At 44.4% G+C, this 13,879-nt stretch overlaps 1 protein-coding gene across 2 annotated transcripts in view; it reads left to right on the top strand.

Annotated features, from left to right (window-relative positions):
• Nucleotides 1-7,534: 7,534 nt before the first annotated feature.
• B3GAT2 (beta-1,3-glucuronyltransferase 2) overlaps nt 7,535-13,879 on the top strand; it is a 50,005-nt gene continuing 43,660 nt past the window's right edge. Inside the window, exon 1 of one of the 2 annotated variants that reach the window (XM_037519942.2) lies at nt 7,535-7,965. In XM_037519942.2, coding sequence (XP_037375839.1) covers nt 7,573-7,965 — 393 coding nt within the window. In that variant the 5' untranslated portion in view covers nt 7,535-7,572. Of the gene's footprint in view, nt 8,185-13,879 lie in introns of both variants that reach the window. The other variant, XM_037519941.2, reaches the window with a different exon arrangement.

Below are 13,879 nucleotides of genomic sequence, written 5' to 3'. Positions count from 1 at the left end.
GGAGAAATTCTCCCCCATATATTTTAGTTATTTTTCCACTATGCCTGTCTGTTTAACCTATTTTTTAAAAATAAGTAGTGTGGGGATCTTTGTTTCCTTATGAGTATTCCAGTGTCACATGAAACTTAAAGTATATATGTTTTTCTTCTGCTTATCAGTCTTATGTCTACTAAATTCTTAAGGTCAACCAGATACCCTAAGTTTTGTCTCTCCTACAGTTTCTAGACATTGAGGACATGATTGTAAAAAAGCAGAGATGCCCCATTTTGACTTGCCCTAGAGCCTGTGGGTGAAAACCTGGGAGAATTAGCAAAAGCCAACAGTAAAAATTCTGTTTTATCAAAGTCAGTCCTTTCAGATCATTGTAGTGCCTGGTCTAGAGAGGAGATCAACAGAAAAATTTCTCCTTACCCCTTCCTTCCCAAGCGAAATTAGTAAGAGAAAATCATTTGTACAAAAAAAAAAGTTATTGGGATTGTAACTCTTATAAATTGTGTTGTCCCTAGATTTTTGATACTTTCCCTACCAGGGACAACTATTGCTCTTCTCTTTGTCTCATTTTATCTACTCAGAGCTTAGTGAACTTTCTGCCTATGAGGATATGTTGATTTGGGGGTCTGTAGGCAGCCAATCATCAAATTGGTGGCCTGAGAATATGACTGGGCAGAAACATGAGCTGCACCCCATTTATGACCAGCATCCTACCAAGAGCAACTGCTTCTCAAGATGGGAGGGAGTTTACATCTGTCTGTCTGCAGGCTGTCTTTGGGAGTGGCTCTGGATCTCAAGCAACTCACATTTTTTACGCTTTCTTGGAGATTCCTTGCACAACCACAGTTAAGTCATTAACAGGTTTGTTGGTTGTAACATATAAAAAGGATTGTTGGTTTGGAGTCACTTTGAAATAGATATACTTTTGAAGATTTGGACTTTTCAGGAATTTCTTAGCGATTGTTCATCCTAAACAAATGTTCTATTGTTACTTATGGGAAGGTCAGATGAAAAGGGAAAAAATTTGAGGCAAGGATGAGAATCAGTTATTATAGAAAGTAGAAAATTTTGTGTTTCTCTATTTTCACCTGACTCCTGGCTAAGATTTCTATATGTCTGTGTGTTTATGATTACATATATCTGTGATATTTTCCCTACAACTAGATTATATTGTCAAAATTAATCTGCAAGAGAGCTCTGGTTAATTGATTTTAGAAAAACTAGTGCTATATAAATTAAATATTCATAAGGTGGTGAGAAATAGAAAGTAACCCCTGTGCTTTTCAAGTTCACAGCATCTGGGGTAACCATCGGCAAATAAAAGCTAGTTGAAGTTTGTTGCCTTGGTAAAAATAGTTATGTCTTCAAAGTTGGGTTCCTTGCCTTACAGAGGAGAAAGGAGGTCATTTCTTGTCAGACCTAGGAAACTCAGGGTACACTGGGGACCTCCAAAAGAGGGGAATTTACCCAAATCTATAGGCAGTCTGATGGAGAGTTCCTGATTTGGGTTATTAACTTCTAGAGACTTTTAAAGGTCCAATCTGAGATTCCTTATTAAAAGTTTCAGTAAAGCAGACTTAAGATCCTGTATGATAAATCACTGTTCTTGTTGTACTTGTATAAATAAGCCAAATTTAATGAAATAGACTTGGTTTTACAAATTAGTCTTACTTCACTTACCTTTGATAAAAACAAGTTTTGTAGGGAGAAAATTCTAGGTTTCGATACAAGCTGTACATGTCAAGCATAGTTGTGTTCACTAATATTGAGCTTTGTCTCATCTTTGTAACATGACTTCTCCCATTTTGTACATTTGTCAATTAATGTTTCCAATTTTTCTCCCACCCTCCTGATTTGACTATCTCTAAAACTACCCCTTTTCTTAAGGCCTGAAGCTATATGACTTGATATAAATTACAAAGTTGTGATCACAACATATGAACAACCTCCATGCCTGCTGCCATGTAGGCCACTTAGAAAGTTCACCATAACATTTGATGCCATCACCAGAAACCATGAAACTACAAACCAAAAAAAAAAAAATAATAAAAGTCTGCAGATTGTCCCTCCCTGGTCCTGACTCTATCTGAAGATGCTCCCAGCCCAACATCTAAAAATATTTTTGACTAAATGCTTTCTGGACTCAAAAACTGACTATAAATTTGTTCTAATTACTAACCTTTAATTTTCTTTTGTTCTCATAAAAAATTTCACTCATTAAATGCTTGATACCTCCTACTATATAAAGTCCTAATTTAAATGCCCTCCCACTGCTTCCACCTATATCCCTGGCCCTGAAATAGGATTTAACTGTTCACCTTGCCGATTCTCAAGAATAAGAGAACAAATTACTTTATAAAAACAACCTACAGGGCCTCCCCTGGTGGTGCAGCGGTTGAGCGCTGGGCTGCAAGGCTGCCTGCAGCCTCTGCAGCGCCGGTTCGTTCCCCGGCCAACAGCGAGGGTCCCACAAAAAAAAAAAAAAAGAAAAGAAAGAAAAAAAAAGAAAGAAACAACCTACAGGTTGGCTTCTGGACTGTGACTGCAGCATTGTCTTGGTAAATATGATGTAGTACATAATAACCTAATTTGTGAATTTGTACTTTTTATGACGGGAATTTTCAAGCATATAAAAATAGACCCAATAACATAGAGAACCCCCATATGTAACCTCCTCACTCCGACAACTATGAACTCTGCTGACCCAATTTCCTAAAGACTTTCAGAGATCCAATCTGAGATTGGGTGCATGTATAAGCTACTTGACAACATTTAAAATACTTTCATCTGCATTATCTTTTTGGATCTCATAATAACTCTGAAAGGCAGGTTATGTATTTTATAGTAAAATCCCATTTCTAACAAATTACTATTTTTATGTAAATGCCAATTTTTAAGATGGTGAAAGAAAAAAATATAAAAAATGTTTATGTGCCTTTATGTCAGGTTTATTGGATTTTCATTAATTCATTCATAAATTAATTCATGAATTCATTAATAAAGGGAAAATCAGGAACACTGGCATGTTTTATTTTCAACTATTCAAACTGAATGGGATTATTTTTCAATAAAATTATTAGGATAAATTGAGAATTTCTATTTTTCTAGAAAACCACTTTTATTGAATAAACTTTATCACAACCCATCCTATAAAAAAGGGTTTCATTAAGTTAACTACCTGTAATGTAATATTTTGTATACAATTGCTGCAAATGTTTAAAACTTTTAAGGAAGTAATATGATTGAGAACAATTCTAGGCCAAAACTGTTATTTATAGAGGATCCAGATGCATGAAAATAAAACAACCAAATGAGCCATTTAATTTGTAGTTTGGATTTCATTTTTCTGACAGTTATCAATGAAACTGTCATGTATCTCTGGAATTTGGAGCTATTAGAATGATTAATATTTACATCATTCACATAATTGCGTTTGATATTTTAACAAAGTATATTCACATGCATTTAGGTATAGATTATCAATACCTTCACCTTACATTATTGCTGACACACAAATTAATTCTGAGTCTTTTTGCAACCTGATTTGCATACCCATACAATAAAGATATTTACAAATACTTGTGTTTCCTTCCTTGATCTCTTTCTTACTTCACTAAGACTATCAAGAATGTCCCCAAACACTCACTTGAAAATTGATTTAGTCACAACTAGCAGAACCTCAGCTCAAATGTCAAATGGGATCAATTCTATAGAGTGCACTAATCATGCTGCAATCTTAGTGCTGCAGAAGTTAGTCACATATTACTCATCAAGGCAAAATGTAAATGTTTAGTGATTATACGGTATTTTTTTTTTTGTTAACTCTCCAGATGGGATTTTTTTTTTTACCTTTGTTTGAGAACAACAGCTGAATGCTGATATGCTATGTCTGATGCCAGCAATCCAAAGCTTCATTAGTACAGATGAAGCAATGCGCACTTTGTTACACAAATAATTAGAGAGATTAAATGAAAATAAACACTGGGAGATGTAGAGAAGCTCTGAAGTTAGGTAATCATTTTAATTACCCTGGTGATTTCCACCAACCTTCATTATCAGCCACAGATCACGTTTAAATTATTTTATGAAAGAATATCATAAACTATATGGAAAAGTACTATAGCTTCCCAGTGATTGTTTCATAAAAATGACATTTTCCTTAAGCTTCCATTTAAATGAGTCATTTCAATTCCAGTACCTGATCAACTTTTTTTGAAGAATAATAAAATTTTGTACTTTACAAGTGTTTTTACTCTGGTTTTGTAAAAACCATCCCTTTTTTTTTTTTTTTTGTATCTATACCTTTACTCAGATTTGATCATACAAGATGGTGGGTCTACATTTTTGCATCACTGAATATAAAATAATATGACATATTCACTTGTTTGTGATAAATGTCACATGGGATTATCTTTATTGCATGACAGATTGCACCTTATATTTGTGTAAATTTGTTTCCTTTTTCTCCCCAATCCCTACCCCACCTACCCTACCTACACTCACTAATGCCTTCCTGAGAAGTGGAGGCCCTTTGTAGAGGCATTGTCAGTAAGTTTAGAATGGTCTTTATTATATATTCCTGTGTAGTGACAATCCTGTGGTGTCCTGGGTTAAGATATTCTTGTAAAGAATTGTTACTTGTATTTATTTGAATTTTTTAAATACCATTTATTAAGTGCTTGCATAATGCCATCTCTATGAAATACTTTACCTAACCTATCTCTTACGAGATTCCATGATGTATTATTAGCTCTGTCTTCTAGATGAGAGAACTGAATCTTTGAGAGAGTCACTGACTTTCTAGACTTGCCCAAACAGTCTAGCTAGGAATAAACCCAGCCTGTCTGACTCTATTCAGGACCTTGTTGTCTCCATCAGAGGACAGAGTGCAGAAAACTTGGTATAAATGTTGACTAAGGATCATAGAAATACAGTGACCTTCCTTTAGGTGTATGTGGTAGCTAGGTGTTTAATGACTCCATGAATTCTGCACACCAGTTGAAATCTCAACTTAAATGCCAAAATTGGATTGCTTTTGAAATCTCTGAATAGTCTTGGTTGCTGGGGAAGGAGCAATTGGTAAATAGCTTAATGGTATACTAGAATATCCAAGAGTTCCCCCCCTCTTAATGGTGCTTTTGGGTACAATTCAGTAATCACTTGAGCTGTACTCCAGGTAACACAAGGCATTTCTCTTCAACTACATTAACAAATTTCAACAGGATGAAGGACACTTCAGCAATTTTCCCTGGTTGTGTGGTGTGTGTGTGTGTGTGTGTGTGTGTGTGTGTACTATTGTACTTCCTAGTATTTAAGAAGAGCTTTCATTGAATTGCTTCATGTCCAGCAAGATGCTGACATTGATTTCTACAGACGCACCCTGGAGACCTGATCAAGACACCTTTTTCCATGAGAGCTTATGTTATGTAGAGGCCCATTAGGCTAGCAGAGAATCTAAGGATACTGGAAGGGGTCTAATGAATTCACTGTTTCCTATGTTTAGGATGTAATAAACTGCCGAGTTTGAAGTATGAGTTGTGGATGATACAGGGAAATCAGAATAGAAAGGGGTGGGGGGGAACTGTCAAATCTATGAATTTCACTACCAGATTTCAGACTTTCAAGGGGAAGTTAGGAATATTCACAGAGGCACCAGCGCGTGATAATAGGCTGGAGCAGCGAGGGTAGGGCTGAGGAAATGTCAGAAAGGCTGGAGGTGCATCTGCTCCAGAGCTTTACCATCTCTCCCTTACCAAGACCGTGCGTTTGGAGGGATTTATTTGTGAACAAGATTGGGAAGACAGACAACCAAGGGAAGATGTGCTTGGAAATTATTTATCACAGGCTGGAGGGTTGGGGGAGGCTTTTCCTGCTGCTTTGCAGGCACCTCCCTGGGGCGTGACTAAGAAGTGTGGCCCCTCTTGTTTTCCTGGTACATTACCCACAGTCAGAGACTGAGCTAGGAGGTTCGTTAGATAGAAAAAAAAAAAAAAATGCAGCCTAAGCGCCAGTTGCTTACTTGTCTTCCAGACACTGTCATGGTTTCTGTATGTCATATGCTGTTTGATTTTTATTGCTTCATGTTTATATGTAGGAGGGTCAACTCCTTCCAGTCCCTATGTCGGTAACGATTTCTGCAGGCCGGGCAGTGAGGAAGCCACTGGCCGAGAATCCACGTTCTATTTTCTCTTGGCCACTTGCCACTGACCTCTGAGCAACCACTTCAAACTCTGAGCCACCGCTTCCTCATCCAGAAAATAAAGGTGATCGCACTTCCCAGGCCTCCTTGAAAAGAGGCTTGGAAGGGTCAAAAGGAATAATTCTGATCGCAACGAACTGCGAGGAACTGTGACTCCAAATTACTGTAGAAAAATAAGTTAAACATACTCGGCTGGAGTTTCAGCGATTTCCCCTCAGTGGTCCAGCAGCAGCAACCCTTTGGATTGATGCTTGTGGGCTTCTCGGGCGCCAAACCTCTCTGTGCAGCACCGCGAGGCACCCCTCGGTCTACGGATCCCCCGGGCCACTATTGATCTCTGCCTTTCAGTGAAAGCGTTTTCTGTGGCCGCTGTTTGTTGCAACCCCAGCACCCCAACCCCGCAGTTGGGAGCCAAAGAAGGAATTCTTTGCCCTCTCCCTCCTCTCTCCTCACTTGGGTCCCCCGAGTTTTCCACACGTGAATGGGGTTTCCTGGCGGATCTACAAAGCCCTTGCAGTATTTCCGAGAGCTCAGAGCGCGCGGCACGCACCCACCCCTGGATGTCGCGCAGCCTCGCGGGGTCCCTCCTTCCTCCCCGCCCCCCGCGGTGCAGCAGCCGCCCTCCGAGCCAGCCCGCGGGGCCGTCAGCGCAGACCCGGGGAGAGCAGGCGCTCGCTCCCCGCCCCCCCTCGGCCCCTCTCTGCCAGTAGCAGCGCTGTCTTCCCACAGGCGGGCTGGAGGACGCTAGAGTCTGCAGCGCCCCCGCCTCCTTGCCTTTTCTTTCTTTGCTTGCTTTGGGATCTTGCTGCTGGAGCCTGGAGAGGTTCTGCGAGAGCCGGGCACTGGAGCGCTGGCTTCTGCCGCGGCGCGCGAACAGAGCTGGGGACACAGCTCCGGCGTCCCCTCCCGGCCCTCGCCGCCCCGCCCGGGATGTGAGCGCGGAAAGCCCCCGGAGCCCGCCTCCCGCCCTCGGAGGGGCCCCCGAGAGTGCTGGGGGGGCTCGCGGCCGGAGTCCCTGCGCCCTCCGCGTCGCGGGACGGGAGCAGCTCCATTCCTCCGAAAGCGCGCGGGGGGATCACCGGCGCCCCGGAGCCCCGCGCAACTCCAGGGCTAGCCACGCGCGGCCGGACTGTTCCCGCTTCCCGCCAGCTCATCGGGAGTGGGGAGCAGCCCTCGCTCGCCTGCCTACTCGCCCCGCTGCGCTCGCTTCCTTGGCACCTGCGCCGAGCCCCGCGGCTCCGGGTCCCCGCAGCGCTCCCACCCATGGATCGCGCGCCGACCACGGCTTCCTGAGAGCGGGCGCCGCCGCCGTCCAAACTGCGCGCTGGGGTCCCCCGGCTCGCCCCTCTCAGGGGCGTCCGAGAGGCCAGGGCGAGTGCACCATGAAGTCCGTGCTGTTCAGTCGCTTCTTCATCCTCCTTCCCTGGATCCTAATCGTCATCATCATGCTCGACGTGGACACGCGCAGGCCAGCGCCCCAGCTCACCCCGCGCCCCTACTTCTCTCCCTACGTGGTGGGCCGCCGGGGCGCCCGAATCCCGCTTCGCAGGGGCGGGCCTGACAGCGGCGCCCGGCGCTGCTCGGAGAAGCGCAACGAATCTCAGCCGCAACCGCAGCCGCCCGCGGAGTCGTCGCTGCCCACCATCTATGCCATCACGCCCACCTACAGCCGCCCGGTGCAGAAAGCCGAGCTGACCCGCCTGGCCAACACCTTCCGCCAGGTGGCGCAGCTGCACTGGATCCTGGTGGAGGACGCGGCGGCGCGCAGCGAGCTGGTGAGCCGCTTCCTGGCGCGGGCCGGGCTGCCCAGCACGCACCTGCACGTGCCCACGCCGCGGCGCTACAAGCGGCCCGGGCTGCCGCGCGCCACGGAGCAGCGCAACGCCGGCCTCGCCTGGCTGCGCCAGAGGCACCAGCACCAGCGCGCGGCGCAGCCCGGGGTCCTGTTCTTCGCCGACGACGACAACACCTACAGTCTGGAGCTGTTTCAGGAGGTAGCGGCCGGCCTGTCCCCGCTGGGGGCGGGGGGGGTAGAGCGGGAGAGGGGGGTCCCTGGGCCGGCCGGGCCGGCGCCGCGCGCTCCCCACGCCGCGGCTGCACTTTTGAGTCCTCACTTCTCGGGGCGTCCTCTCGGGACTCCGGGTGGAGCGCTCCGGACCCGCGGCTTTGTAGCCTCCTGCCCCTGGCCGAGGGGGTGGAGGGTGGGTGAGAGCCCCGCGGTGACTGGGGGGCTGGGAGGCGGGGCGCCTGGCCCCGCACAGGTGAGGCGCGCCTGGCTTCCCCGCAGAGCGGCGGCGGCCCGGGAGCGCCCAGCTGGCGAGGCGAGCTGGGAGGAGCGCGCGAGGCAGGTGGGCGCGGGCGGGCTCGGTCCCGCCGGGGCCTGTCGGCGCGCACAGGTGCGATTCGAGTCTAGCGCCGGATTGGGGAAGGTAGAGGCGGAGGCTGAAAGTCAGCGCAGAAACAAATCGCCGTGGAACCGTTTGCCAGCACAGAAATGGTCACTCGTGAAAACAGTGACCGCCGCGGAGGTCTTCCCGCACTCCGCCACGGCCCTTTCTGGCGCTGGAATGTTGCCTGATTTCCAAGGAAACCCCCTGGCAAATGAATTGAGACTGTGCTGCTCTGTGGTTGTAGCGTTTAGGCTGGCCGAGGTGTTCCTGGGACTGCCCGGTTGCGTTGGCCGATCTATTTCCAAGGGCTTATCTTGGGCAAATGAGCCCAGCCTCGGGGGAGGGCGGGGGTGCGGGATTGCGGTTCGGGCTCGCGGTTCGGGCTCGCGGTGCGGTCCTGTGCGCAGCCCGGCCCCCTGCGGCGGAGAAGCCACTTTTCCCTCTGAAAATCACAAGTGCACAGAGCCGGCGGGCGCGGAGCTAAAACAGGTGTTATTGCTTGAGGCCAGTGTTTTTGCAATGTCTGTGTTCGTGTTCTGCAAATGAGACTGGGTTACAAGGTTTGTCAGTTTCTTCCTCGCACACCAACAGGTGTAACTGAAATTGAAAAAAATCTTGGCTCTTTTGACATCCCGTGGGAATGTTGTCTTCCTCTACCCAAAATTCCTTGCCTTCCTGCCTCAAAGAACCTCCATCATCCCTAATCCCTCCTCCCAAGTATACTGGGTAATGTGTGTGTGCAGTAATCACATACCCCCATACTTGCATCTTGTTATTTGCTTAACTTTCTTAACTTTCTTAACTTCAGACCAGAACTACTCATCCAGTTTAATTTTTCTGCCTATTTGACTTTTAAAAATCTATTTCTTAACTGTATTTGCCACCTTCATTTCTATTCATCCTCTCTTTCATGAATAAAATGATATGTAATTGTGCTGCATATTTTTTTCTCTATCTTTTTACAACGTAGCATTACCCTCCCTCTTTCCCCACCCCCTCCCAGGTTTCATCAGTAGAAATGAAGTTTGGCATTATATAGTAGGGTCTTTATTTTAACCAAGATTAAAAATAGCCTCTGAATTTTTTAAGTTGATCTTTTATTTTGAGCCTATTTGCATACTCTTTCTCTGTTGAAGACAGTTTGTGTTCCAAAGAGAAGGAGACCTTTACATCTCAACACACTATAATTTTATCTTATTTATTAATTTTTTACACCATTGTTCATTTTTAAACAATATTTGCTTTCCCCCACCCTCCAGGTGTAGTCCCCATGGAATATCCTTCACCAGTGCCCCGGTGCACCATCACCTCAGTCCCCTGTCAGCACCCCATAATTTTAAACCCAAGTCCTTTTTTTCTTCTACAACTTGGAAGTTGCCTAACCTGTGAATATGTGTGTAGTCTTGTGTGAGTAAAATAACGCACATCATTAGTAATTGACCTTTAAAGGGAGATTGACTCTAAAGGAGAGATTTTCAGTTTAATCCCACCTTCTAGCCTGTGGGTGTGAGGTGTTAGATGAGAGGAAGAGTTGGCACATAAAGGCAGTGGGACCATTCAGAACAGTCATCCTTTGATGCTTTCCAAACTGAAAGGAGGGCTTGGTGGTGGTGGATAGTAGGCAGCGAGAGACGAATTCAGTAGGTTTTTCCATTAGTCCATGGGAAGGGGGCGTGGGAGATTGAGAGAAGATAAAGAGAGGTCAAGGAGAAAAACTAGTATTGGCCAACAGGAAACTGTAAGGAAAAAAACATACAAAACTTTCAAGACAAGAAGATTTGTACAGTTAGAAGAAATGAAGCAATCAAAGTAAGAGTATTTGCAACTATTTCTTACTGAGAAATGCCAAGTATACTAAATACACGGCAGAAAGGATTTTTTAAAAGCATACTATGTATGATAGAATTTAAATTCTCTAAAGGTTACTCCCAGATAGTAATTTTACCACTACTCCCTTTCTCCCTCAGCACCTCCCCCCAGCATACATACACATTACTTTTGGACAGTGTAGGTATCTGTTTGCTGGGCATATATGTTGACACCTTGTTTTCTTGTTTACAGTACGTTCTTTTCCTTGCACTGCAAGCAGTATTGAGCTCCCCAAAAAGTCAAGTTAGTGGGATTTGTGCATCCTTAATCCTGAGCATTAATGCTAGGGTCTGCTCTACACCACTTCTAGTATTAATGATTCTGTGTGGACGACAGTCTAGATGACTCTCTTGGAAAAAAGGTAGATCCAGATAAAACATCTAAAAAACGGCAGCTCCTTGAGGGGAGAAAAGATGCTGATCAAGGATGTTGTAGGGCCAAGCATATATTTCAGCCCTTTCTATTGGGAACACACACAAATTAGTTTTTAAAGTAATTCGCAGTACTTAAGGAAAAAATGTCCCAAGTTAGGCTTCATCTTTTATTCATGGCGCTTCTAATTTCCATGCTTGATGTTAACGTAGATAAGATAAAAGCAGGAAAATGAACCAGGTACAAATTAGCTCACTAAGCATTGGCTGCAAATGAAGGAAAGTAAAAGATGAAAGGTCTCCAAATTAAATTAAAGGCGCAACAGGCTATCTGTGTTCAATTATTCCCCCCTGGTAACTGGAACGATGCTTTCTTCTCCCATACTGCTAACTAATTTTCAACCGCCCCTTTCAACTGAGCTGTGCCTCTAGGAAAGAAATATTTTCATTGAATAATCCTACGTTAATAGCCAAACCATTTGCAAATGAGGCTCAGTGTGAGTGATAGCCACAGAAACTGGGCTTCCATTGGAGGGTGAGGTGGCAGGAGTCTTCATATTCTTATGTTTCCACTGCCCCTGCTGTTCCTGTGGCATTGATGGGATCTTGCACTATGGATCACGGGTAATCCTGCCTGCCTGTGCACCCTATTGATCCAACCCTTCAGAAAAGCTTATTTGCAAAGGATTTAAGCTGCCTTAATAAAAGCCACAACTACAGATAAATGTGACTCTATATCTAGTCATATTTTCAATAACACTATTGATCAGATCTTTCTTTATTAGAAAACCTTCCAAGCTTTTCTGAGTTTAAAGATGCTTTTCAGTTGAAGTTGCTGTCATCTTTGGAAGTCAATTGAATTGAAAGGTTTAAAAATAACACTTTCCAAGCAAGGAAAAAGAACTTTAAAAAATTTTACTTTAGGGCCTCCCTGGTAGCGCAGCGGTTGAGCACTGGGTTGCAAAGCTGCCCGCAGCCTCTGCAGCACTGGTTCTATCCCTGGCTGCCGGGCGAGGGTCCCACATGGAGCGCAGACCTCTCCTGCCACCTGCTGCTCCCCTCAGCTGTATACTTCGTCAGTCTGCCTGTTCTACTCTCCTCTCTGGCTCTGGTGAATTCTCTCACCCTCCCATGCTTCTGACTGTACCCAGTGCTTGCATGAATAAATAAATCTTTAAAAAAAAAAAAGTGGACTTTAAACAAAAAATTACTTGAAATTTAATGAGGTAAGTCTGGAAGACAGGACAACTCTAAGATACTAAGAGCTCATGAAAGGCCCCAGTTAAATGAAAATGCATCTTGAAGATGTTTCTAGCAAGCAGTGAACTAAAGAGGCCCTTTGTTTGGATTTTTTATTTTATTTTTTTTAAGTTTTTTTTTTTTAAGTTCTGTGTTTATTTTTTATTATTTATTTATTTATTTATTTTACATAAGCACTGGGTACAGTCAGAAGCGCAGGAGGGTGAGAGAATTCACCAGAGCCAGAGTGGGGAGCAGAGCAGGCAGAAGGATCGAAGTACACTGCTGAGGGGAGCAGCGGGCGGCAGGAGAGGTCTGCGCGCCATGTGGGATCCACCTCCGGTGGCCAGGGAGCAGCCAGGGATTGAACCGACGCTGCAGAGGCCGCGGGCAGCTTCGCAACCCAGCGCTCAACCTCTGCGCCACCGGGGAGGCCCTGTTTGGATTTTTTAATTGGGTGGTGTTAAGCTGTCTATGTGAGGCAGGTGGAGAAGTTGCAGCTTAATTGTGTCTCCTTTCTGAAGCATGTATGTCTTCCCCCGTTAAATGCAGTTTATTGGAGCCGTAATCCAAAGGATATTCAAAGTTAGTGCATGGCATTTCCCCCCTAAATAATCTATGTCTTTCATGAAAGGAGATAAGAGATACCTTTTCTGTTACCCTTGTTACAATTACTTAGGGTGTGGTAATTATCTTCTCAATGTGAGCAACCTGAAAGATTCTTTTTAAGTGTAGCATAAAGACTATCTTACTTGATCTGGGCCCCTTGTGTTTTATTTCTCCCCATCTAAAAGCATATTGATAGTCATGCCATACATTTGATAAAATGTGAGAATTTTATAAAAATATGTATATTAAACCATGCCCAATATTCATAAGCTATCAATGTTAAATCAATAGATTTTCTTGACCCTCTCTGTCTGTATGGTACTTGAATTATGGCTCATTTTTGACAGTTTTATTTGGAGGCCAGCAGATTTAATTTAGATTTTGATATTTTAATGGACCAGAAATAACAATTTGGATTTAAAGACATGCTCCCTTCTGCCTCTTCCTATTGTATTTTCCTATCATTCTTCTTCCTCCAACCTACTTTTCACTGATTATTCTTTCTCATGAATAGACATGAAGATATGTCCAGATTATTGTTTAGTGCAATGAATGTGTCTTTTAAATATTTAGGCTGTTTGCTGCTTCTTGGAAGCTATGGTGGGTGACTCCATTTTCTTCTGTCTACTCCACTTGCCTCTAAATTACAAGCTGGTAAATTTTCTCTTGTGTGAACAGTAATGGAATAGTAATTGCTCTTAAGGCATGCTACAGAAGCAAAATAGAAGAACCACAGTCAGTGGTTATTTATTAAATATTCCAGGTGGCAATCAATGGTGCTTTTTTCCTTTCACTTTCCTTTACAGTGCTTTTTTTAAAAATAGACATAGAGAATGTTCAGATGTGTTTATTCATCTGAACAGGGTCCTTTTGAACTCTGGATTATTTGCTCTGCCTGTATACGTTAGGATAACACATTGTGGTATATTTGATTTGCAGTACTGCTGAAGCATGAAATTTAACTTTTGCATAGTTCTCAAATCCTTCTGCCAAAACACAAAATTGTGTAGTGCCAGCAAAGCACGGAGCAGGTTCTCTATCAAATGGGGCAGACAGGTAGAGTCCCGCAGCCCTCAGTGGCTTTTTCAGGCTTTATTCTTTCTACGCCAGTTGTTGTGGGGCAAGCCTTTAGGCTGCAAGTCAGGAGGCCTCCCAGCCCCTGGCGAAACTTGACTTTCTCGGGGCTCTCTCTGGTGTTGTCTTTTGGTCTC

This window comes from Talpa occidentalis, unplaced genomic scaffold (assembly GCF_014898055.3).
Source record: "Talpa occidentalis isolate TD23 unplaced genomic scaffold, MPIMG_talOcc4v2.1 talOcc4.2, whole genome shotgun sequence".
In the NCBI taxonomy this organism is placed as follows: domain Eukaryota; kingdom Metazoa; phylum Chordata; class Mammalia; order Eulipotyphla; family Talpidae; genus Talpa; species Talpa occidentalis.
This window is presented reverse-complemented; position numbering and strand designations above follow the sequence as displayed.